At 41.9% G+C, this 25,367-nt stretch overlaps 1 protein-coding gene across 1 annotated transcript; it reads left to right on the top strand.

Annotated features, from left to right (window-relative positions):
• Window positions 1-11,516: 11,516 nt before the first annotated feature.
• On the top strand, window positions 11,517-25,238 carry SH2D1B (SH2 domain containing 1B). The gene is made up of 4 exons (XM_064465562.1): window positions 11,517-12,124; window positions 17,322-17,385; window positions 20,639-20,807; window positions 23,267-25,238. The coding sequence occupies exons 1-4, from the start codon at window positions 11,991-11,993 to the stop codon at window positions 23,302-23,304; spliced, it is 405 nt and encodes a 134-aa protein (XP_064321632.1). The 5' UTR covers window positions 11,517-11,990; the 3' UTR covers window positions 23,305-25,238.
• The last annotated feature ends 129 nt before the right edge of the window (window positions 25,239-25,367 follow it).

Raw genomic sequence — 25,367 nt, 5'->3', positions numbered from 1 at the left:
GAGTTAAGTGAGCTTTGTGGATAAACTCCCAGATTTCCAATGAAAAACTGAAGTATTCATGCCACTAATTTTCATTCCTGCTTCCTTCTTCATGATTAATTTAACCAGTGCAGTGGAATTATCTTCAGAGACACCAAGTCAGAGAATCATTTCACACAACTTTTGTGCTGTGAGATGGAGCATTTGGGTTTGAATATGAACTTGGAAGTAGCAAGAGTAAGAGCGGGAAACTTTATGTGCCAAACGGAGTCAAAATGAAACAGAACAGAGAGCTCCATCAGCAAGAGTTAGTGAGTTATAGCTGTGCTGCTGTAGTTCAAGTCCTTTCTTTCTCCCCACTTAATCAAGTGACAGAAAAAGTGTTCATGCCTGACTCAGCAGTTCAAATCCAAGCATGCTGTAAAAAACGTAAAGCCCTTGATAAATGTTGGGCTCCACTAATTTGTGTCAAAAAGGAGAGAGGCTTGCTAACTAGCCTAGGGATCTAAAAGAGCTAATTTTGCCTGAAAAGCTAAACTATAATCTAGTTTCCTAACTCTTAATCTAATTCTTTGCAAAATAATGAAAACTAGTAGAAGACCATTTAGGGGTGAGGGAGAATGTCTCTCACTGAGACAGGGAGGTACGTTCGCAGGTAAAGAGTAAGCTGCCAACATGATGCTCTTAAACTCTGAAATCCACAAAACAGGTGGGAAATCTTCACATGGCCTCCAATCAGATCACTTTTAGAAACTGTCCTTGAAAAGGAGAAACATTCCCCTGCTCAAATGCAGCTATGCTGGAGAAGATCAAAACTAGCCATGTGAATTTGATCAGAGAAGCTGAAACAGTGCAGGAAAACTATATTGCAGTGCAGTTCATGGGTTATGTTTACATGAAAGTCATAGTTCTAACAGTTCATACTGCTCTAATGAATCACTTGTTGTATGATCAATACTTGCTCATACATCTTTAAACAAAATAACTTTAAATGACCTTTAGATATTTTTCCCTTTATATTATTCTCTTCAGCCTTTGACTGCTTTTAAGGAAAACAGATTTTGTCTCACTCACGCACCTTTTATTTTTTTCCTAGTTCCCTTCCTTTCCCTCCTCTGATGGCTTGCCTCCACCTTTCCCTTCACTGTGGCTTACTTCATCCCTTACCTGTTGTATGGTTCTAAGTGTCTTTGAGGCATCTATCACTCTGACATCTGTCACATAGTTTTAGTGTCCCCCACTTCAAGGGCTACTCCCAGGATATCACTACGCTTCCTATTGTATCCTGCTCATTCTGTGCCCCTTTTGTCTATCTCTGTCCCTTCTGTCCTGTGATTTGCTCTGTTGTGACTTGCACTCTCCTCAAGGGATTCCCTCTGCCTCTTTCTGGCTTTGCTTTGAGGAATCCCAGCAGGTTCTGACTGAGATCTTTCTCCTGTTATTTTTGCTGCAGTCACAAATGCATCCACAACTTGTTAACAATTTGCTGACAGAGCCTCATAGGTTAAACCCTTCTGCAGTTAACTGATGTATTCTCTGGCATCTCTGGCTACCAAGCCAGCCTTCCTTACAACCATTCCTCCCCTTATCTTCTCCACCATGGAGCACAATAAAATGGAGACAAAGCTGAATGTCACCTTCAGTAGGGCATCTCGAGGCTCCCATATTAAGTCTTCATCTGAACTTTGCAGATTCTGTCTACCAGTCCCAGGGTATGTCCCTTCCTACTCATCTTCACAGATAAGGTTCTTATCCTAGATGTCCTTCCACAGTTTTTATCCTCTCTTGTACAAAAACTGTATTCACTTTTGTAAAAAAAATGTATTTCTTACCCTTTCTTTTTCTACCCATCTGCTGGTAACCCTTGTTGGAGGAGGCATATAAAAATGGCTTTTGGTCCAAACCTGGTGTGCCATTCTAATACTTTCTTTGCTTTTGATATGCTCCACAAATTCTGCTTTAAGCAGTTCTCCTAACCTATTCTTTTGACCGCATTATTTCTATGTCTATGACAATCTCCCATTTGAGCTTTAGCCTAGTTGATACTCTCAAGTATAAGCCTCTGTATAGCGATTCGCATCTGTCTGCCTTGCTTGAAGACACAGATTCAAGCCCAGGCTCTATGTGAATTTGTCTTGTAAACGCTTGAGAGTTTGGACCATCATTTTGTCCTGTGCACTGCATCATGTACTTGGAGAGCCTAGTTCTCTGATCACCTCTCTGTAGTGTTGCCCGGACAATCACTAAAGGAATAGGAGTATGTGAAGGAAGTTTGGTAGTTGAAGGATAATGATTAAAAGCTGGCATCAAAGTGGTTCAGAAAATTATGCAACAGCCCTCTGAAGTTTGCATGTTGTCATCCTGTTTGTTTTTCTTTACAATATGCAGTGTCTAATTACTACAGGAAAAAGTGTTGTTTTCAAGATTATGCAAGGATGAGAAACCAGCAGCACTATGACAAGCCACTCTTCCAAAGTGGCAAGCTGTAGTTGCTGGGTACGCAGCGCTCGGGACGGGACAGTGGCAACTCAGTGACTAAGACAATATTAGTAAGGGTAAAAAGATCTATTAGTAAGAGTAGACAGAGATGGTAAAAAAGATGTCACTGTTGATATTACTCCAGATCTGAAGGACAGATGAACACCCTAGTGAGAGTCTTGTTGTCAAATAGACAAAAGCTACAAAAGAGAGTTTTTTAGTGAAGTTACAGCGGATATAATATGCAGCACAAGTACAGAAATGTGATTAAGTGTAAGTGGATTTTGTCATCTCCCACAGCTTTATTTGCACATTTCTTAACAGGAAGGCAGTACTTTGGGGACTGATTTCTTACTGCATTTCATGAATTGTTTTATGTGATATGAGGAGTTGGACTCAATGATCCTTGCAGGTCCCTTCCAAATCAGCACATTCTAAGATTCTATCATATTTGAGACCAATGATGTCTTAGGAACTGAATTTTTGGGGTGTATAACAGTTAACTGGACACTTAACAGTTAACAGGACTGGGGGAGGGAGCTGCTTTTGTGAAAACGAAGCTGAAGAATGTGCTTCCTGGGTCTTGAAGACTGTGTTGTTGTAGTAGTGTAGTTTTGTTACAGGAAAGTCTAAGTGTACATCTTAGAAAGATCTGTGCCATTTAGGATGGATTCAATGAAATTCAGGTAAATCATTTTCTTGGTGAAACTGGTGTTTCAGTGAATTCTGCAGAGGAATTTTGGTGGCATCTAGCACCTGGAATGTGTTTCCAGTCAGGCCAAATTGTTCCTCTGCATTTACGTCGCAGCAGAAGTACACCAGCGCCAGTGGGACTCCACAACCCTCAAGCATCTGTTCCCCCCTGACTGGCCAAAGTCTTTCAGGAGGCACCAAGCTCTCTTTGAGGGGCCACTTGATGCTAGCAGCTTCTTCAGTTTAAAGACACTGAAAACTTTTATGTCAATGGAAACCTTTTTATTTTAATCTCTCCATTCTTTTGATTTCTCTTTTATTTTTCAAGAAGTATATTAACTTAAATACAAAAGTTGGAAATATTACAAGCTCAGGGAGTAATTAAATATGGATCACTGAGAACCCTGACAACAGGGTTGCCAGTGAGAAGGAAAATATTATTTTGTGACTCTGTCTTGCAAGTAATTTTTTAAGCAAAATTCTGGATAATTTCAAGACCAAACCCCACTATTTACACATACTAATGTATTTTATAGATATATAACCTTTTTTAACTGTTTGGTTCTATGACTCTTTAATTCTACTTTTAGCACAGAGAAGTTTGCATTTTGAAGGATCATTTTCAATGTACTTGTATTTTCAAAAAAGACAGACAATATGTTGATGGTCATAAATCAGGGTTTTCCTCTAGGTTTACATTTGATTAGAAAGCTAATGGCAGAGTTCTGGAGCCTTGGGGATTTCTTCTCGCACTGCACAGACAGCTCTAGCAGCAATCTGTAAGTAATAGACACACTAGTTAAATTTTCTTCTTGAATTTTCATCATAACTATTTTTCTTTCAGTCTAAAGTAAATCTTGCCATCACAAATACCACAAAAATACTTTGTACTCAGGCACAACACATTGCAAAAGTACAGACTGGTGTAGATGTTATGCTATAGTTGTGAATTTTGCAAGATTAAATGTGATTTGTCACTATAATGGTACTTCTTGCAAAAACCTTTATTGGTTCAGTTCATACAGTAAGCCACAGTATTGCGACTACCCAATGACACAGCTCAATGAGAACTCAAATTTTCAGGAGACTTAGCTAGAATTCAGCTTCCTTTTTGTTTTCTTATCCTTTGGGGTTTTTTGCTATCTGAGCAAATGACTCTTCAGCTTCCTGCTTTATTCACACCAGTTGTCAAGCACACTGGCTCTGCTTTTAGCTGCTTTTGACCACAGCTTTCAGTCTAACCCAGATCTCCCACACCCTCCCCAATTATTCACCAAACACTTAACTCTTAATGTTGTCAAGCAACCTAGCTCTTCCTCAGATTTCCTACTCTTATGAGAGGCGCTATCAAGAGCTTTGCTGTGTTAGAGCTGCAGCCAGGAGAGGTGGTAAGTCCAGACCTCCAAATGTGCTCGGTAACATGAGATGTCATTATGAAAAGGCCCCACTAAGCTTCATGCTAATAACAAAAGGAAAAACTGAAAATGGGTAAAGGCAGCTATATGGCAGAAAACAAATTAGAGTTATGCTCACCCAGGACTTGGCACTGCTGCAAAAAACAGGTCTTGTTTCTGTAACAGCTGTTCTGGGTAAGGAAGAGTGGCTAACTATCCTGCTCTTCTAATCAAAAGATTCCTTCACTTATAGGCATCAAATTTTATAGAAGTACTAGCCAAAGTGGTGTCAGAGGAAAGCCAAGAGAACAACTGCAAGAAAATGTGGCTTGTGGGGAAAAACTGAAGTAAACGATTGCATTTAGATAAGAAAACACAAGACTGACAAAAGGATGTAAGTGTTCTCATGTATAGAAGATTTTTAGGAAATGATAACCTAGCTATTATTTTCCATATAGGGGCAAAAGCCGGCCAAGAAGCAGTCTCCCAAGAAAAAGAGCTTTACTTTTTTCCCCCTTCTCTAACACCTGAAAGGCTAGTTAGTTACTGTGGGAGGTTATCCTAGGAACTGTGAAATCTTCTTCAGTGGACGAGGAGAAAAAAACCAACCTAATCCCATTTTGCAGCAGAGTAAAATGATTTTAAGAGCAGATTCACAACAGCCACAGCTTGGTTTGGTGTAGCTAAGATTTGAGTGATAATGCCCAGAGGCCCAGCCTGGCATGACTGCCTCAGCTACTCAAGCCCCACTACTTTGGGGCATCACTGCCATTTTACCATTCCCAGGCCTCTCATCACAAACTACGCAGAACTTGGAGCAGTTCTTGGTCTTTTTTTCCTCTGAAATTAAAAGGCCCTATTGTCACAAACTGTCCACAGCATGAATTAGAGTGGCTTCAAACTCTGTCATCACTACGAGCTCAGCCACACAAGAACAAGCTGCAGGTGAGAAATGAGACAAAGCTTGCCTGCTGTGGTTTTCACCAGGCAGGGTTAGAGCAGGAAGGCACTCCTCTGCACTGACCATAAGCCCCAGCTCCACTCTGGATGCACAAAAATTGCTACGCCATGCAGCATCCTGAATTCACTGAGAAAGACTCTGCTCCTAATTGCCATGTGGACAACACCCCTTCCAGTTCTGTTCTATTCAAACTAGAGCCTCTCAGACATCAAGCAGTCTAGAAATTTCCAGCAATGAAGGAAGAGTGTTGTGGACAGTGGTGAAGAAACCCAGGTGTTGCTATGTCTCTGCATCCCCCTAGCCCATAAACTGAAATATCCACAGATTTCATCACAATTAATACCATCAGCTCGTATTTCTGACCAATTCTCAGACTCAGCTGAGACAGCAGCTTGGGTATACAGGTTTGTGTAAGCGAAAAATAGTTGCTAAATTTGTTAAGCCAGAAATACTCATTAGGAAATACTTGCTCAGAATTTACAGCTATATTTGGCCCGTGGAAATATATTGTTACATGATCCCAACATACATGGTAAAGATTCGATGCTGTGTGGTACAAGTTGAGGCTCACAGCACAGCTCTGTGGTGGCTGACAAGGACATCTCCCACCACTTTCCAGGTATTTACACAGCATCCATCAACAGGTATCCCAGTCTGTGATCTGCAAGTCCTGTTTTGTCTTTACCAGAGCCTTGCATTTTTGCCCCGGGCTAGCCCACTGGTCCCAGAGCAAAGCATATATTTGTATATGTATGCATACAAGAGACAACGTGGAGTTCCTGTGTCTGGCCACTGAATCATGATGGTGGTTTAGTAACAGACCAGACCATATTTAGAGCCTCTCTCTTCTTTCCCTCTCCCAGACCTCTTTATCTGGTATATTTCTATCATTTCTGCTTTTAAACCAAGCTCCTATTCTCTGCTCCACTTGAATACTACAGATAGGTAAGGTGAGATAAAAGGATCATATTAATTCCTGGGTGTCCTCATCTATCGAACACTGTCAGGGAGCTGTGGAAACTATATTGCCTTGATGTATCCTTTAAATTTTCAACACTGCCAGACCTGTGCTTGCATCATGGCCAGTACACAGTGAACCGCAGGAAGGTTTCTGTATCTGGAGTTTCTGTTTTACAGTTAAAACTCCTGCCTGAGAATACCATTTCTTTGAATAAAGAACTGAAAACCTTAAAAAGGAACTAAAAATCCAGCGCTGCACAACTCCTCCCTCTTCATCTCATGATGCTTTCCAAGGGGAGACATTTTTAAAACAACGATCTTCGATTAACCAGAGCAAAGCTCTAATATTGCCACATCAAACACATCATTGCCCCTGCCTCCAGCCAACAGAAATACATTGGCTATGGGACCATGCCTGTGAACAAACAGAATGCATTGCACAATGCACCACATGACCAGTGACACAGGAAATTTCTTCCCTTCTAAGAGGAATTTATCATGATGGCTGCAAAATTTGAGCTGTTGCTCAAGTTGACTATGCAACCAAGCTGGCTATGCAGTTGCATACTGCTCAGACCTTGAAATGAGGAAGGTTATATGTATTAGTGATCACAATTGATACTATCTTTCACTACATTCAGTTATTTATTACCAATTCTACTAATCTTTGTTGTCTATTCCAGCCCCTTTCACTTATGCTAAGGCCTTCTCCCAGTTCTAGCCTGTTCTGGTTTCGGCTGGGATAGAGTTAATATTCTTCATAGTAACTAGTGTGGGGCTGTGTTTTGGATTTGTACTTAAAACAGTGTTAATGAGATGTTTTAGTTGTTGCTAAGCAGTGCTGACAATATTCAAGGACTTTTTCAGCTTCCTGTGCTCTGCCAGGGGCACAAGGGAGGGGGCACTGTGGGAAACTCTAGCCCGGGAACGGCTAGCAGAAAGAGGGCATTGAAGTAGAAGGACAGGCTCCAGGTCGGAAGCGACCTTGGGCCCAGCTGTTGGTCAACAGAAGAATGTGAGGCCAGCTGGTGTTTTACAAGGGAGTGTGAGCCCAGCTGCTGTTGACCGGTAAAGGAGTGTGAGAAACAAGTAACTGCTACTTGCAAGGCTGAACACAAGAGATAAGCATGGGAGGAGTTGGCATTTACCTCCCAGCCAATGATGAGCTGTGCTTTTGCAATATGTATGTGCTAATTAACGAACGGTATAAAAGATATTTGCTAATTGCCAATAAATGAGACTTGATGATCATCATCGGATGGTGCCTGTCTCCCGCTGGTTTTCCGTCAGGGCACAGCCAGGACAGCTGAACCCAACTGACCCAAGGGATATTCCATACCATATGGCACCATGCTCAGCATATAAAGCTGGGGAAGCAGGAAGGGGGGGGACATTCAGAGTGATGACATCTGCCTTCCCAAGTAACCGCTACGCGTGATGGAGCCCTGCTTTCCTGGAGGTGGCTGAACACCTGCCTGCCCATGGGAAGTAGGGAATTAATTCCTTGGTTTGCTTTGCTTGTGTGCGCAGCTTTTGCTGCCCCTATTAAACTGTCTTTGTCTCAACCCGAGTTTCCTCACTTTTACTCTTCTGATTCTCTCCCGCATCCCACCGGGCATGGTGTAAGCGAGTGGCTGTGTGGTGCTTACTTGCTGGCTGGAGCTAAACCACGACATAACCCTTTTGCTGTCCTTGTTTCATTTTCTTTAAAAGCTCTTTCTTTTTGGAGTACTGAATTATTTTATCACAGGCTAACCCCTTTCTCCCTTTAACCTGAGTTTTTCCTTCTCAAATCTTCTTTCTCAGTATTCTCAAGATCCTGTCCACTTGTCCCCTTCTTTTTTTTAGTCCTACAAACATTACACAAGTGGGTATTTTTTCATTAATTTTCTGACAATCCTTAGCTGTTATGCCACTACAATATTAGCCCTTCCCTCAACTGCAGCTCCTGATTGCTATTCCAAAACTTCTCAGCCCATGCCTTTTGAAAGTGTTGCAAGGCCTCTGATAAATTGACTATCATTCAAGTCCCTTGATTTAAACTCTCCTTTATGTCTCAAATCCTCTTAAGCATTTTTTTCACTTTTTTTAGATCCATTGCTTCTTCTCTGTCAATGGTTTTTCAGTCTCTTTCCTGTCACCCTGTTGTCTTGCTCCTTGTTCCATTTCTCCCAGCCCCCCAGTTGCTGCTGCTGCTGCTCCACACAGAATCCCCTCTCCACCTTTTGTCTTCCTGCTACTGACATGTTTTCTCCACCCACTCTGTTCTCTGCTTCCCCTTTCCCAATGCCATTCGCTTGGGCCTCAGTGTCATCTCAAACCTCGCCATAGCTTTCCCAGAGCTAGTTCAAGGCTTCTGAAAAGGGTCGATGAAACAGATGTGTGCCAACTTCTTAAGGACTGGTGCCAACAACACATCTGCCACTGGCAGGAAAAGGAAAAGACTGAGCAAGAATGGACTTGCTGCTCCTGGTGTTGCCTGAGGAGGAAGGTGGTCCAGGCTGTGGACGGTGTCTGCTGCTGAAAGGAGCCCCCAGCCCCCCTTTCTCCTAAAGCACTTTCTTATGGTTTTTTGTTGTTGTTGTCAGAGAAGCACTCTGCTAAGCAGTTAGTGGGTAAAGTGTGGCTGCCATTTCTGTTAAAGTAACTTCTAGATTCAGATCTGCCAGATCGACTAAAATTACTGGCTTCTGTTTCTGCGCCTAGCTAATAAGGTCTTTAGGGAAAATCATGAAGAATGCAGTCATTACCTTCCTGAAGGAGGAATTTGCAGTTGTTTCCTATCTGTTTTCCTTTCAATGCAGAGAAGAGAGAAGCTGCCTGAAGCAGAGCAGTGCTGAGCAGCTGCTGCTCCCCCTTTTCAGAGCTGGGCTTCTGGAAGAGCCATTTGCCTAGCAATATCTCATGGAAATATTTATAAAATGTGTAGACAAAAGCCACAGTTTTTATCCATAGGAAATACAGGTGTATTTGATAGCAAGAAGAACTTTTGCGACATGCTCTTGAAAACACTTGCAAGGTGTGTGGCGGGGGTTATTTTTCCCCCCCATTCTCACTATCTGCTTGGGGATGGGGACTTGTTTTATTGGTAGTCAGTGGTCACTGCAGTACAGACCTCAGCTTTAGTTTCACCTTGGACTTGCCATCTCTAGGTTTCTCTCTTAGGGAAAACTTTTTTTCTAACTCCCTAAATTTCTTTGACACAAAGCTGTACCTTTTTGGTCTATCCCTGGAGTAACTAAGATGCTATCCTGAAATGCTCTTAGTGTCATGCATGATTAATGTGCAGTTAAGCACACTAATGTTAATATAAGATTTTTGTGTTTATAAAGTTGTCAGAGTAAGAAACGTGAAAGAAACAGATGTCTATGCAACATAGCTGTCCTTGCTTACTAGTGTTCAGGCAGTTTTTACCCTTTTTTTTCCACAGGTTTTTTTCCCCACTCTATGGTCAAGATGCCAGTGATGATTGTATTTCACACTTTGTTTCTCTATTAAAATCCTTGTGTAGTTGTACAGCTTGTGTTAATGAACTCCGTGTAAATCTGCATGAACAGAGAATTGCCAAGTCTTTTCTGGAGCTTTCCATTACTTCATAATTGAGGCTTATCAGGACATCACAAACACTCATTCTCTTTCCTCAAATTCATCTATTAATTTTGAACAAAAAAGACAAGAGTTGCTACAGATAATTTCCTCCTCCCCTATACAGTCTTGACTTATTCCTGTCACACAGCCCAGTCTATGGCTTTAGCGAGGAGACAACACACAGAAAAACAGCAAAGTCATATTATTGACCATCCCCACCATCACACCTCATCCTTTATCATACTTCATTTGCACAGAGGGAGAGGAACTTAAATTTTGCCAGCAGCACGCTGTAACTCTGGCGTATCCTAACTGTGGAATACTTGCCATCACAAATTTTTTTGAGTTTTGTGAAATGGGGGAGGTTTTGTGAAAAAGAAGGGGGAAATATCCAAATGACATGTTTTGGCATTCCCTTGTCTTCTGCGTGGATCATCAGCAAGGTGGGTCCTGGAATTGCACCATACAGGTCCGATGTCACCAGTACTAACGGGTAAGTGGCAATAGTAGTGCTGATGTTACTGTCTTGAACTGAAATTGCAGGGGCTCACTGCCTTGGGGTGAAGGGTCACTGGCATGGCTTGGCAACTGGGAAATCATGACACATCATGAGGACTTCATAGTTCAGAAAGAGTTGGCCCTCATGTTAGAGCTGGGAGGTGAACGTGCAAACAGCATGTTTTGAAATCAGGAGGACCCTTGCCAGTGCCAACACTCTTGTATCTGGACTCCATTTTGACCTTGAGTGGGCTTTATTTATTGCAGGGGTCGCACCTCCTTCTCCCCACTCTTGAGGACTCTGTCTCTCCTGCCATTCTCACCATCTGAATCACTGCTTCCCCCACATCTTTAGGTCCTCCCTCAATTTGCTCTCCTTCACAAACACTGCCCAGCCTGGTTCTTACGTTCTGCTTCTCCAGGCTTCTGTGCTCTTCCCCTGGTTCTGGGCTTCAAACAGGGAAAGCACAAAATGGCTGGTAGAGCATCTCCTGTGGAATTTCATCCATCGGGGAGCAGCAGTTCTGCATATGGGTGTACCCTGTCCTTGTTGAATTGACAGCAGCTTCCCAGAGGTGGCAAAAGGCACTGACTGACCAACCCCCTTCTCCTTCCTGCCCTGTTTCCTAAATCATGGCACAGAGACAGCAGAATTTCTTGATAGAATAGCTATACTTTAAAATTAAGAAGGGGGCAGGGGGGAGAATGGTCTGTTTTGAAAAATCTCATTCTCAAATATTGCTGACCCACTTTCACTGAAACTTGAAAAATCCAGTAAAAATCCAAAAGAAAAAGAAAAAGAAAAAGAAAAAGAAAAAGAAAGAGAAAAAGAAAAAGAAAAAGAAAAAGAAAAAGAAAAAGAAAAAGAAAAAGGAAAAGGAAAAGAAAAAGAAAAAGAAAAAGAAAAAGAAAAAGAAAAAAAGAAAAAACAACCAAAACACAACAACCACCAAACAACTGTGTTAGAAGGGAAGTCTGGCAAGGAAAGGAATCAAACCAAGCAGCATTTTTCAAAACTATGAGCAAGAACGCTATTTGCTTGGCTTTGAGCAACTTTAAACATAAAAGTTAACTTAAAAATACAACTATACTTAGGTGTCAACAACTGTTGCATAACTTCGAATTGTGATGTACAACTCAAATGTTTGCTAATACGTGACAAAAGACTCTTCCCTTCTGTAGAGTGTGACCAGTGTAGACAAACCATTTCCCATTTCCTGCTTTCACTGCATTCATGAGCTGTAAGCACAGGCTGACAGCCAACTTCACCACGGACAGGTCAGTGATAACAACACAGATGAACTCGTGTATGTACTTAGCACCTCCAATTTCAGTTGTCTGCAGGCAGCTACATTTGGAATAAGTCTTCTTTTAATGCCAGGCTTCTGACCTTTTCTGGAATTGGCTTGAAAGGCGAGAGACCTTGTTTTCTTTCATCCATGGAGTTCCCATTTTTTCATGGAAAGATAACAAGAAGAGCCTGTGAAGAACTGCTGAGCAAGAACAAAAGGAATGGTAGCTATTTAATACGAGAGAGTGAAAGCGTGGAAGGAGCCTTGTGTCTCTGTGTTTTGTAAGTGCTCTAATACTAAATTTTTTATGAGTTTCCAAATAGATCCAAGACAAGCATTTATCTTCTCTAACATTAGTATTTCTTCCTTAATATTAACAGACTCCAAGGGGGTGTGTATAGGTATTCAAGTAATGCTGTTTGCCTTAGGCTATCTTCATAGTGAGTGGTGAAAGGGTGGCATTTGCAAAAGACATTTTATACAAGAGAGGACAGATGAACTGTAGTCTGCTGATGCCAGACTCTCTCTGCAGACAATAAGGGGAGCCCAGAGAAAATAGCTTAGCCTGCGAAAATATGGTAGGAATCTTACTCAAAGTTACTGCCTCTGTAATGACGAGTAAATAGCATTTTAGCACTGTTGAGACACTGAAAAGTCACATGGTAGGTTACAAAACAGTTCCTTCTTTATAGGCTTTCTATCTGATGAAAGCCTAGCTTTGTGCTTCAAAGGAATTTTATCGAAGTACATAAGCTCAGACAGGAAGCTATAATGACCGAATTCATGTAGGGGCGCTTGAACAAGATGGGCATAGAAAATTGCTACTTCTAATCATTAACTTTAATTACTACAATTAAAATTTTATTATTTTATTCTCCTGTAGGAAATAGCACTTTCATTTCCCTTCTAAGAAGATAACTGATCTGTTCCTAATGCATTCAAATTTATAAATTAGTAACTCTGAGTCTTTCTTTGTTTGACCCTATGAGGTTTTACACTCTCCTTGAGGATGTGTTTGAGTGTGACGTGAAAATTTTTTAATAATACATATAATTAATTTAAAAAATCAGAAAATGTTTTTATCAATAATCAAAAATGCATTTCTCTTTAAATGAATCAAAGGAGAAGGAGAAAAAGAGAGAGGGAAATGGAGTACTATGGGGTTGGTGGGCAGAAGAAAGTGGGTCTATGAAATGACAGAGTAAGGAGAACAGAAATGGCAAGTTGGGGACAACAGAGCCCTCAGGGAGGTTGCTGCGGGAACCTGTCTTCAGTGTGGTGTGGAAGGAGACAACATAAGGGGTATGGGGAGGGCAGATAGCGTGGGAGGGAAAGGGCCTGCATACCCTGTCAGACGGGACAAATAGAGATTCTGGCACAGACGAAGAATTACAGTATTAGTCCCTGACACAGGAAGATGGTTGTGGAGATCTCATGCAGTAGAGGTAGATGCAAAAGTGAAGGGCTGCTTTGGCGTGTGCAGTGAGTTTGAATGACTGGTGTAACTAACAGAGGGCACATCGACAGAGTACATGTGGGCATGTGTGAGCTGATGTAAAGGTTAAGTTTGATGCCACGCTAACACAGTTGCTTCCCTTTTTTTTATTAAGGGCAAAGCAGATCTATTTTGTGATAACTTGGGTTTTATCTTAAAAACTGTTAAAAGCTTCAGTGTTTAGTAACTTGTGCATTAACAAATTTAATAGTTATGCTGCAGCAATGGTATAATAGATGATGGTTTGCAGAGGAGAAAGCAAGGTTTGTCTTCGGATAGCAAATGGGATGCATGGTAATAGAGTATTGGCTCAGAATTGCCTCAGAGACTGGACTATCTGTCAGTGGTTGACTACGCAGAGGAAAGCTGTCCTAAAACTGGAGATAATCAACACTGAAACTCTCAGTTCCATTTCAAGACAATTTTTGGATTAGAATTGCATCTTAAAGCGTTGCTTAGCACCTAACATGGTTGATGCACGAACTGACGTACACCTTTCAAATTAGCTGGTCCATGGGCAAGAGATACTGCTACAGAAAACAACTTTTTTTGTCCTCTACTAACTGAGGGGTGGGGAGAGGGTGCTCCCATGGAGGATCTGGGAGTCAGAATGATGGGATTGTTCAAAAGCATCTCTGGGCACAGTGCACAGCTCTGCTGACACATTTTCCTCCACAGCACACTGCCGCTTTCATCCAAAGCTCTCCCAGGTCTCTGACAGTGCCTCAGTCCAGGCCTACTGCTCTTGCTACTGTTCTCCTTATGGCTTAACATGTGACTCTACCAAAAAAAGCTCCTCTCACCCTGCTTTTCCGCCACTCGATCTCCCCTTTGCCCAGACCAGGTACTTTATTAATTTGTACCATACGCAGCTGTTGGTAAGAATTTAGTAGTTAATGTGGAAAGAGAAGGTTCCATTTTAATGGTAGTTTCATGTTTATTCAGTAAAAATTACAGTAGCCAAATAATATCCAGGGAGTAACCTTTCAAAATTTGGATGATAGGTAAAGAACAAGTTCAAAAATGATCATTTTCAGTGTTTTTTTTCTCACTTTTATGTCTACGTTCAAAGAATGGACACCCACATTTATAAAATACTCTTAAGCCAGGAACATGTGAATTTCCATGGGTATCTCAAGGAGGTAAAAAACAGAAGATGCATCCCTGTGATGCAACTCTTTGAATCAAAGTAAATCTATTCTAACTGGAAGTCTTATCCTGACTGCAGTCCCTAGTAACTTTTTTTATAGAACGAAGTATTTTATTTCCAGAGTAACTATTCGTTTATGCTCAAGTCTCCTGAGCTAGGTTTTCACCCTAAGATTCTGCCTTTCATGACAGCTCAATTCAGGTAGCTAGAGCTGGAATCCTTCTGATGAACATGTGTATCAGTTAAAAGACCTTGTTTTCAAATACTGCTTCCCCTCCCCCACCCCCCGTTATTTGTTGTTTATGTGTCTTTGCAACTTTACTGCCTTTTTTGATTGTGGTCATGATCTCCACTTTATCAGCTGAATAGCTGCCATTGTGGTATTTCATAAAGCTTTTATTTCCATTTGCAAAATATATCCAAAGACATCGGTAGCCTGAGTGTTCACACACCTGCATATTATTAACAATAATAATAATAATTTAAACCCTGGGAAATGCAAATCTTCTTAAAAGTAGGACTTGCGCGGTCATTTTCTGGGAGCTGGTGATGGGAGGCCATTTTCTACTAACATCTCTTCAAGAATTCAACAGCCTTCTTGTGATACAACTGCAAAATGAAGTTTAGGGAAGTATCACATGTGAGGAGGATAAGAAGATAAATGAGAGGATGGGATGTCTGTGGAATCAAATTACTCTTATATAAAAGGCCTGTGTTAAGTTTAGTTCATAAGTTCTTTGAAATCTCTTGTTAGAGGAATCTTATACTTCAAGACATGAAACGTTCTCTCATTTTGGAAACTCTAGGCTCCCTTCTGTTTTGCCTTTCTATCACTGTCTCATTCAATTTTACTGCACAACCTCTTCCGTCTTTAATACTACCTCCTGTTCACAGATATTTTCAGGCTTGTGGTTTGCTAAAAATGTCTCTTCCTTCCACCACAGTGTCCACTTTCAGCAGTGGGGCTCAGAGACTCAGCCCACTGTTAAGTCCCTAATATCACAGAATCACAGAATCACAGAATCACAGAATCACAGAATCACAGAATCACAGAATCACAGGTTGGAAGGGACCTCAGGGATCATCTAGTCCAGTCTTTCTAGGAAGAGCACAGCCTAGACAAGACGGCCCAGCACCCTGTCCAGACGACTTTTGAAGGTGTCCAACGTGGCTGAGCCAACCACTTCCCTGGGGAGATTATTCCAATGGTTGACGGTCCTCACTGTGAAAAATTTCCCTCTGGTGTCCAATCGGAATCTCCCCAAGAGCAGCTTGTGCCCATTCTCCCTTGTCCTCTCCATGTGACTCCGTGTAAAAAGGGAGTCTCCATCTTCTTTGTAACTACCCTTTAAGTACTGGTACATGGTGATGAGATCCCCTCTGAGCCTCCTTTTCTCAGGGCTGACATGCTTTTGATTATATGTCCAGTATCACATGTATCTCTGCCTATACTCCAGTCAAATCAAACATTCTATGCTGAAGTAGCCTAGTACCCAACTTCTACCAATATGACAGAAGACATTTGCAAAGACAATCTTTCAGAGCATCACTGCATGCCAATGTGCTTGCTTCAATACAGCATTGCAGTCTTGTGTCATATCCCAAGTGAATCTCACATCCTTGTTCTCACCTGTAGGTCAGCCTTTTGAAAGGTGACTGCTTCTCTTATGGGTGTAGTAATTAGTTGGAAGCCAGCCCATTTTCCTCTAGAGTATGACTTCAGGAAAAGATGGGCACCCCACTTTTGTCTTTGTAGCTATTTAGGTCTTCCTTATAGCTCCATTTTTGAAGGAGGAGTACATGTTAGCACTGTCTTTTCATTGTGAAAAGGTTGTATGATGATTAGTCCAACCCAGTAGAAAGTCTGAGTCAACCAGGCCGCGGCTCCTCTTCTCTTCACTGCTGATGGAGATACTGCAATTCTCAATGATGCGTATGCCAGCCCTTTGCCTGCAGCTTATTCACACATTGACATTTGTGCTAAGTGGTTTCTAGTGCCATGAAGCAATTCTGCTGGCGGGGAGCAAGGACTCAGGCATCCTATGGAAGCAAGGGCTCTTCTCTTACATGGCACCTGCAGTGGAGTTACAGGTTCTATTTTGTGTTTTACTGCCTCACAACAAGTAATACAAATTCTTAGTGATATCCAGCCTTTTCTGGATGTATAAACTTAAAGAATTTTCATTGCTTTGACTTACCAGATCTATTTTATTGGAGCTGTAGCAGTACAAAACTCAGCATAGGAAATACACCTAAGAAGCTGGCGGAAAGCTCAGCTAGATGTGGAGGTAAGCTAGATGGACATGCTTTGTCAAGATCTATGCTAAGCAAGGTGCGGTTACTCCAGATTGAATAGAGCACCCTTAGCTACATTTACTGTACCTGGCCTAATTCTGTAGAGTGAAAAAGAGCACCATAAATTTAGTCCAAAATCAAACTGATCTACATAGGGTTTTAGACCTGTATTGGCAAGGTATGATAAAGTAATATTTGGGTTTCTGAGGCTTAAGAAAACAACATGGATGACTAATTTTGACTAACAGAAGATTAAACATATAACTTAGAGAATCTCAAGTATTTTGAAGGCTCCAATATATGAATCAAATAGAAATGCATATTTATTTATACATAATTTATATTACTTAGCATCAGGCATTCTTTTAGATTTGTTTCTTTATTTGCAGTATTTCACTGTATTGCAGTTTACTTTAAGATACAAGCAAACAAACAAAACCAAAACCTGGGTGTCAAGATCAGCTATAGCAGTCTAAGCAAGTTGCAGTGGTCTGACAGTTGACGAAAAGCATAACCTATATGAGAATGTTTTTCACAGCTTTGACGAACTCATCTACACTTACCGTATCTTCAGGGAACGCCAAGGATATTTTAAAATACAGGTGAGTAACTCTCATTTCATCTGAAAAGACTGCACTAAAGTCCACTGTCCTGATTAAAAAAAATATATACATAGATGAGCACATTACCTAGAAAGTATTTCCAATTTTGCTTTTCTCTCAATTCTTGACTTTTTAATGTTATACTTATTATTACATATGAGCTCAGAAGTAGATATTATCTTTGTAGAAATCCCTCATAATTTAAGTGGATCTGTTATTTGTTGACAAGCTGCTTTCTGATTTGGCCATTTCTTTTTCGTAGCACTGAAGAAAAATCTGTCACTTTCATTACTTACTCCTGTTCCTAATTAGCTTTTTTTTTTTAATTTTAAAGTTCTGCCATTGCAACCAGCATCTTGTAGGGTTTTTGAACACTGGAATGACCTTTATTAAGTTTGCAGATGACACCAAGTTGGGCAGGAATGTCAATCTGCTTGAGGGTAGGAAGGCTCTGGAAAGGGACCTGCACAGGCTGGATTGATGGGCCGAGGCCAATTGTATGAAGTTTAACAAGGCCAAGTGCCGGGTCCTGCACTTGGGTCACAACAACCCCATGCAACGCTACAGGCTTGGGGAGGAGTGGCTGGAATGCTGCCTGGCAGAGAAGGACCAGGGAGTGCTGGCTGACAGCTGGCTGGACACGAGCCAGCGGTGTGCTCAGGTGGCCAAGAAGGCCAACAGCATCCTGGATTGTATCAGGAATAGTGTGGCCAGCAGGAGCAGGGAAGTGATTGTGCCCCTGTACTCGGCACTGGTGAGGCCGCATCTTGAGTACTGTGTTCAGTTTTGGGCCCCTCAGTGCAAGGAGGACATTGAGGTGCTGGAGCGTGTCCAAAGAAGGGCAACGAAGCTGGTGAAGGGTCTGAAGAGCAGGTCTTATGAGGAGAGGTTGAGGGAACTGGGGTTGTTTAGTGTGGGGAAGAGGAGGCTGAGGGGAGACCTTATCGCTCTCTACAACTACCTGAAAGGAGGTTGTAGCGAGGTGGGGATTGGTCTCTTCTCTCAGGTCACCAGCGATAGAATGAGAGGAATTGGCTTCAAGCTGCATCAGGGGAGTTTTAGATTGGATATTAGGAAAAATTTCTCTACTGAAAGAGTGGTCAGGCACTGGAACAGGCTGCCCAGAGAGGTGGTGGAGTCACCGTCCCTGGAGGTATTTAGAAGATGTGTAGACGTGGCACTTCTGGGCATGGTTTAGGAGACATGGTAGTGGTGGGTTGATGGTTGGACTTGATGATCTTAAGGTCTTTTCCAACCTTAATGATTCTACGATTTCATGATTTAAAGAGACCTATCTATAATTTTGTGTGACTCTGGGGCACCTGAAGTGGTGACCCCAGATAATGTTGCCCATTGCTTGAATTAAGCTTAAGAGCAGACTGTATTGATCAAACACCTAGGCAAGGTGAGAGGACACTCAAAAAGCTGGCTGACTCCTCTGCTTGTAGTAGGACAGCCAACAGGACTGCTGGCAATTAAGTAGCAATTAAATGGAATGAGGAACTCACTCCATAAAGGACACACCAAGCTCTCATATGCTGGTAATTTCTTGCTTATTAGTGGTTTAAACTGAGTACAAAGGCACAATTTCCTACGAAGAACTGAATGGTTTGTTGACAAAAAACAATCTGTTTTGGACTATAGCTACTATTCTGGGTTTTCCTGCCATGCCTATTAGCAGATAATAACTCAACACTTTTAGTATCTTCAAACCCAATTTTCCTCACAAGGTTTTGCCAAGAATGTGAAAGAAGATTTCTGTTCTTCAAATTTTTAAGTCACATTGTTTGGCTTACTACAATAATATACTGAAATAATATATTGATGGTGGAGGGGAAATTGTTTGAGTTTTTTTAAGGGCCAGAGTAATCCACAAACTTTCTAGACTGCAGTAGGTTGACCCCAGCCAGCAGCTAAGCACCCACACAGCTCACAGCTGCTTGCTCCCTCCCTGCCTTAGTGGGACAGGGTGGGAAGAAGAGAACATGAGAGCAAAAATGAGGAAACCCCTGGATCAAGATAAAAGACAGTTTAATAGGTGAAGCAAAGTTGTGCATGCACGCAAAGCAAAGGAGGAGTTTAGTCACTACTGCTTTCCATCAGGAGGCAGATGTTTAGCCATCTCCTGAAAGCAGGGCCTCAGCACACGTAATGGTTACTTGGGAATACAAATGCCACAACCATGAGTGTCCCCACTTTCCTCAGCTTCTATTCCTGAGCACAATGTCCTATGGCATGGGATATCCCTTTGGTCAGTTCAGGTCTGCTTTCCTGTCCATTTTCCCTCCCAGCATCTTGTGCACACCCAGCCTACTCATGGGGAACCAGAGCAGGAAAAAGCGATAATCTCAAGGCTGTGCAGGCACTGTTCAGCAACAGCCAAAACACAGATCTGTTATCAACACTGCTTTAGTCACAAATTCAAAATACAGCACTACACTGGCTGCTACAAAGAAAGTTAACTCCATCCCAGCCAGACCCAGTACACAGAGGCAGTGGCACCCAGTCTATACAGGACTGAAGGGAAGATAAAGGATGCAGAAAAACAAAGAAAATAAAAATATGCATTTTTGTTAGATAGCAAATGAAGCTAAACCAAAGCCCAATTCACTTTTAATGAGTGGTAGTAGAACCCTTGCTGTGATTAGAGCTGATTAATGTGCTTACTGTCTGTCACTGTCCTGAAGTCACCGTCATTGCAAAGACTCTGTACTGATCACTGGGGGGTGTCCCATGGAAGCAGTTCAGTCCAGCTGTATGAACCTGCATGTTAAAAAGCAGTTTGTGAGAATGCTCTTCCCCCACTCAGGAGTGCCATTCCCCATGCTTGCCCTCAGGAGTCCCCAGTGCAAGTCGCAGTCTAAGATAAATAATAAACTCCTGCCTAAAAGGGAAAGCTGGTGCCAGGGACTTTCATATGGAACCTCAGACACATCCACTGCCTCTGCAGATGTCCTTTGCTTGATGATGCTGATATTTTGTAAAATGTTTGGCTTCTGCTTGTCACACAGTTGTTTAAATCCAACAGTTTAAGTGAGAACTAAATATGTTGCCCCTAAACTTGTGTTCTAACACCAGAGAGAAGTCTGTAATGCTGTCACTGTTTGACACTCTGCTGTAGTGGATTGCTGCAGTGCACATCTGAGCCAATATTCTAAACTGATGTTCTTTTTTCAAAAAAAAATATGGTGAGAGGGGTTACGCTTAGTGCTGTAATCATGTTGCCAAACAGGTTATTTTCCTTTCCTTGCAGACTTCTGAAGGCGTTCCAGAGAGGACCTTCAGAACATTAAAGGACCTAATATACACTTATGAAAAGCCAAATCAAGGACTAATAACAAACCTCCGCTACCCAGTGAAGAAACAAGAGAACTCGCGAAGAACCCAGAGGTTCATGTCAGGAAAGGATGACATTTATAATGGTGAGAAATTTAGCTCTATCTTTGTGGTTTTGTTTTGTTCTGTTTTGTTTTAAGATGACTGCATTGACAGGTCTGTGGCGAACAGTTGCTATATGTTTTCTGAGACCAGCTTGCATGGGCAGAAGTTCAGCATCCTTCCTTCTCTCTTAGGTTGACCAGAAAACAGTTATTCCCAGCTCACAGGTTACATACCCTCATCCACTACAAATTAACAAGTTCAAATTGCAAGAGATACAGAAAGCGAAGCATGATGTTGCCCACAGCTCACTCCTTCATGGGCGTTGGTGCTTCTAGGCTAGGGAAGACTGAGGACCAGTTTTACTCAATGTGGTTCTGCCAAGCGGCCAGGCCCTTGCACTTCACTAGGAGTTGAGGCTGTCCTTTACCTTTGTTGGCTGGGTTGAAAGCTATTTTTATATCAAAATCTAACTCAGTTATTTTTGAGATGCTAGGGAAAAAAAAAAAAGCCAGTCAGCTTATTGTTTGTCGTGATTAAAACAACGGATTTTTAAAGTTAGTATGGCGAAAATAAGAAGCGTATAGCCTTGTGCTCAGGATCATAGCTCTGGAACCAGAGAGTTCAGTCTCTGGTTGATCTTCTGCTAACTTATGCTCTCAAGTCCCAGGTATAAGGATACACTTCCACCTGACAGAACTATTATGCAAACGGATACAATGAAGATGGAGGTTTTCACAAAGTGGTAAACTACGTTTTATAGTCTCGTCATCTTTATGTCCTTGGTTGGATATTGAATAGAGATACTGTTGGTAACTCGCCAGCATCCCTCACACACTTTTGAAAGCCTCTTTTCATATTACTGTGTTACGATGCTCAGCTGCAGTATCCATGAGGTCACAGGCTGCAAAATAACCATGAAACTCTTCTCAGTCCTCTGACTAGAAGACTAAGTGTAAAGAGCAAGGGAAATCTTTTCATTAAGAACAGATATTGTAAAGGGAAAAATTCTTGGAGTATCCAATCTTCTGCGTGATTTATATCTTATGAGTAACCCTAGCTAAAATGCAGTCACGTGGGCCACCCTCTCTGTGCTGCAGTCATACCTCCTGTCTGTACGACAGATGCTGGTTTTTTGCACACAACAACAATGCAACAGCTCCCTGTGTCAAGCAGACAGGATAGGAAGGGGTGAGCTCTCTCTCCCCACCACTTCATGCACTAAGTTTCATTTTTAGGGGCCAGTGCAGCAACAACTTTGTTGAGAGAACCAGTAGCAAAGAGACATTTTCAGTGTCCCCAACATTACATTATCACTTGTATCACTAAAGCAGATATGTCACAATTGCTCTAAAAAAGGTTTTTATGGTATCTTGCCATTGCTGCTCCAGGGAGATGTAAAATACTGCAGCAGCATGGATATATTTGTAGGAAAAATCAGTTGTAACATATATTTTATTGTCTCGTCCTGCAAGATCGACTTTTCTAAAAGGTGCACAGTCTTGGTCTCGACTCACAGGGAGGAAAACAAAACCTGTCCTTTCACTTTCAAAATGTTTGTGGTTGTCATAAAAATGGAAGCTTTTAGAAATAATCACACCAGTCTGGAATTGTTGCTGTTCAATTTTAACTTAAATTTCACATATACAGGAGTCCAAACTTCCCCCTCAGACTGCTTTGTTACATGCTCACATGTGGAGTTCAGGTTGATGTCATGATGGATATCTCTCTGAAATGCAGGTACCATGTAAAATACCACAGTGCTTCCTAAAGCAAACACCATATTTTTCTGGCCCAGCCCCTCATGTTGAACCAGCAGCTGCCTTTGTGGCACATGCAGGACCAAGTGCTTAAGTGCGACCAGTGGAATAACTCATGGGACTGGGGTCATGATACTACTTGTTGGACAGTTTTGAACTTTGTTTTCTAGCCCAGTAACAGCTTGTCTTAGGGTGGCTGCTTGAAGAGACAGTAGGTTTCCATAGGGGAGATGGAGTCCTAAGCATTCAAATTCTGCCTTTCTGCTATCTTCTCAAAAAACATAATAAATCTGACAAGGTCTAAGAAAGTTTTTTTTCAGGCTCTCCACCCTTAGTAGGGAGGAGAGCTTTTCTGTTGGGTATTTATTTAGAGAAGAAAGGGTGTGTTATGCTATAGCCATGGCTATCTCAGCTATTGATCTGATTTACTAAGAATGGATGATTTCCAACATTTGGCCGTTCCTCAGGAAGGAGGGGTCTCATGTGGATATGACTGTTTAATAACAGAGCTTGCTGACTCAGAAAAGACAATGCAGGCCTTGCCTCCATACAGTCCCCTGGAGGACCCAGACCGTAGGACACAGGGACTAAACATTGGCCCTGCAACAGCAGAATACCAAGAAACCAAATTGAGTTATTGATACCTGCCCTGCAACACGCCCACAGGCCAACCTGCTTACCATGGACTTCCAGGGGAGCCATTTGTAATGACAGCATCTTTCTTTTTACTGATTTCTTTACAGATATTGATGACAGTGATTACGTCGCTGTCTTACCCTGAATGATCTGCAACCTGACGATTTGGGAAGCTGCTGTTTCAGGTTATGCGCAGCACAATGGATCAGCTGGGGAGAGCTGCCAAGCTGGGCATTCATCACTGTGGATCTGTACCTCTGGAATTAGTCTCCTCCTTTAGCAGACTGTCAGAGCAGCTGTGTTTTCTCCCAGTAGATCCAGTACATGTTGCTATATATTTTTGTTCAGAAAAAAAAATTAATTTTATAAGATATGTGGCTACACATACATATATATAGGAGGGGGGTGGGTATCTGTGTGCATGTATGTGTATTTTAGTTTTTCAGTCAGCAAACTGTCCAAGATGTCTACTGATAAAATAAATAATCTGTTAGAAAACAGCAACATAAACACAATGAATGCGTGTGCATAAAGCAGTAGTTTATGGCTGAACTGATATATGTTGATAAAAATGATACATGATTGTCCTGGGTTCAGCTGGGATAGAGTTAATTTTCTTCATAGTATAGAATCTTAGAATGATTTGTGTGGGAAGGGACCTTTAGAGGTCATCTACTCCAACCCCCCTGCACTGAGCAGGGACATCTCTAACTAGATCAGGTTGCTCAGAGCCGCATCCAACCTGACCTTGAATGTTTCTAGGGATTGGGCCTCCACAACCTCTCTGGGCAACCTGTAGTAGTAGTAGTAGTAGTAGTAGTAGTAGTAGCTGCAGCTACTGTTTGGGCTACTACACGGAGCTGTGTTTTGGATTTGTGCTGAAAACAGTGTTAATAATGTGGAGATGTTTTAGTTTTTGCTAAGTGGTGCTTACACTAGTCAAGGACTTTTTCAACTTCTCTTGCTCTGCTGGGTGCACAAGGAGTTGGGAGGGGACACAGCCGGACAGTTGATCCCCAACTGACCAAAGGGAAGACATTTATATTGGTAGTGTGTTTGTTTAAGATCTTTCACAAACTTTTTCTATATTTTTATGGGTAATACTAGTTAGATTTCTTTCTTTTTATGTTTCTTTCACAGCAGTATTTGTTAAAGGACTTTTAGATTTTTCAGTGTTTTGGACTTCATTATGAATTTAACAGTGCTAACAGTTTTCATGCCATGCTCAAATGGTACTTGTAGCATGAACGAGATAAATAAGAATATTATGTGTCCAAAAATCATGAACTGAAAAGAAAGTAGTTGTCCATGAAGAATTGTACTACTGGAGAGAAAAAAAGCAAACCTTGCTCTGTAGAAGCACATACACTGATGCGTCTCTTTATTTGCAGAATTCAGCAGCCTGCCTGAGACTTTGTTATCAAGTCTATCAGACTGAGCAGCTGCTGCGCTGCGACATCCCAACCCCAGCAGCCTGGTCTTTAAGAGTATGGAACACTTCAGGTTTTCTGAAATGAGTCTCAGCAGCCCCCATGTGCTAAGGCAGTCACACTGATGTTCAACCCTAGGAAAAGGCCAAGTGACGTGGGACCCAGGCCACGCCTCATGACCCCAACCTCGTGATTCCTGATGACTAAACAGACTATTACTCACAGCTGACTGGGACAAGGGGCTGGGCTGTGGTGCTTTTTAGCCGGCAGTTGCTCTGGTTAACGTGCTGCACTGCAGGCAGCCGTGCTTTGGACTTGGATTTACAATGCTGCAGTGGTTGCGGCTCCAGACACTTCATCCAGACCCAAGGGCGGCATCCAAGCCCACAGTCCCATGACTTCTTAGGCACTGCCTCTGAGGCAGTCAGCTGAAGCACAGAGAAGGATCAAGGATTTAAAGGAGGAAGCAAGGACCCAGAATGAAAAGAAACTAATTTAAAATATTCAGCTGTGCTTTACAGGAATATGTTTGTTCTACACTGTTGTTGTATTTATTGTATAGTGTAAGAAAATGAGGTCAATATACACATTCCTATGCTTCTTTGCAGGCCGTATACATTAGAAAACTATCTGTGCACGAGTTTCAAAAAAGCAAGGTCAAAGGATTCACACACTAGCATCTACTTTCTGACACCCCAAAAAGCAGTACGTGTGTGTGTCTGTGTGGGGGTTGAGCAGTGAGGGGGTCAAATCATGTTCTACCTGAATGTTCAAAAGG

Source organism: Phalacrocorax carbo, chromosome 1 (genome assembly GCF_963921805.1).
Source record: "Phalacrocorax carbo chromosome 1, bPhaCar2.1, whole genome shotgun sequence".
In the NCBI taxonomy this organism is placed as follows: Eukaryota; Metazoa; Chordata; class Aves; order Suliformes; family Phalacrocoracidae; genus Phalacrocorax; species Phalacrocorax carbo.
This window is presented reverse-complemented; position numbering and strand designations above follow the sequence as displayed.

Bases quoted from the DNA above. Each gene is read 5' to 3' on its own strand.
- SH2D1B (XM_064465562.1), top strand. From the start codon at position 11,991: ATGGAGTTCCCATTTTTTCATGGAAAGATAACAAGAAGAGCCTGTGAA. The intron at 12,125-17,321 runs GTAAGTGCTCTA...TGTTTTTCACAG, and splicing joins GCCTTGTGTCTCTGTGTTTT to CTTTGACGAACTCATCTACA. The intron at 17,386-20,638 runs GTGAGTAACTCT...CTTTCCTTGCAG, and splicing joins AAGGATATTTTAAAATACAG to ACTTCTGAAGGCGTTCCAGA.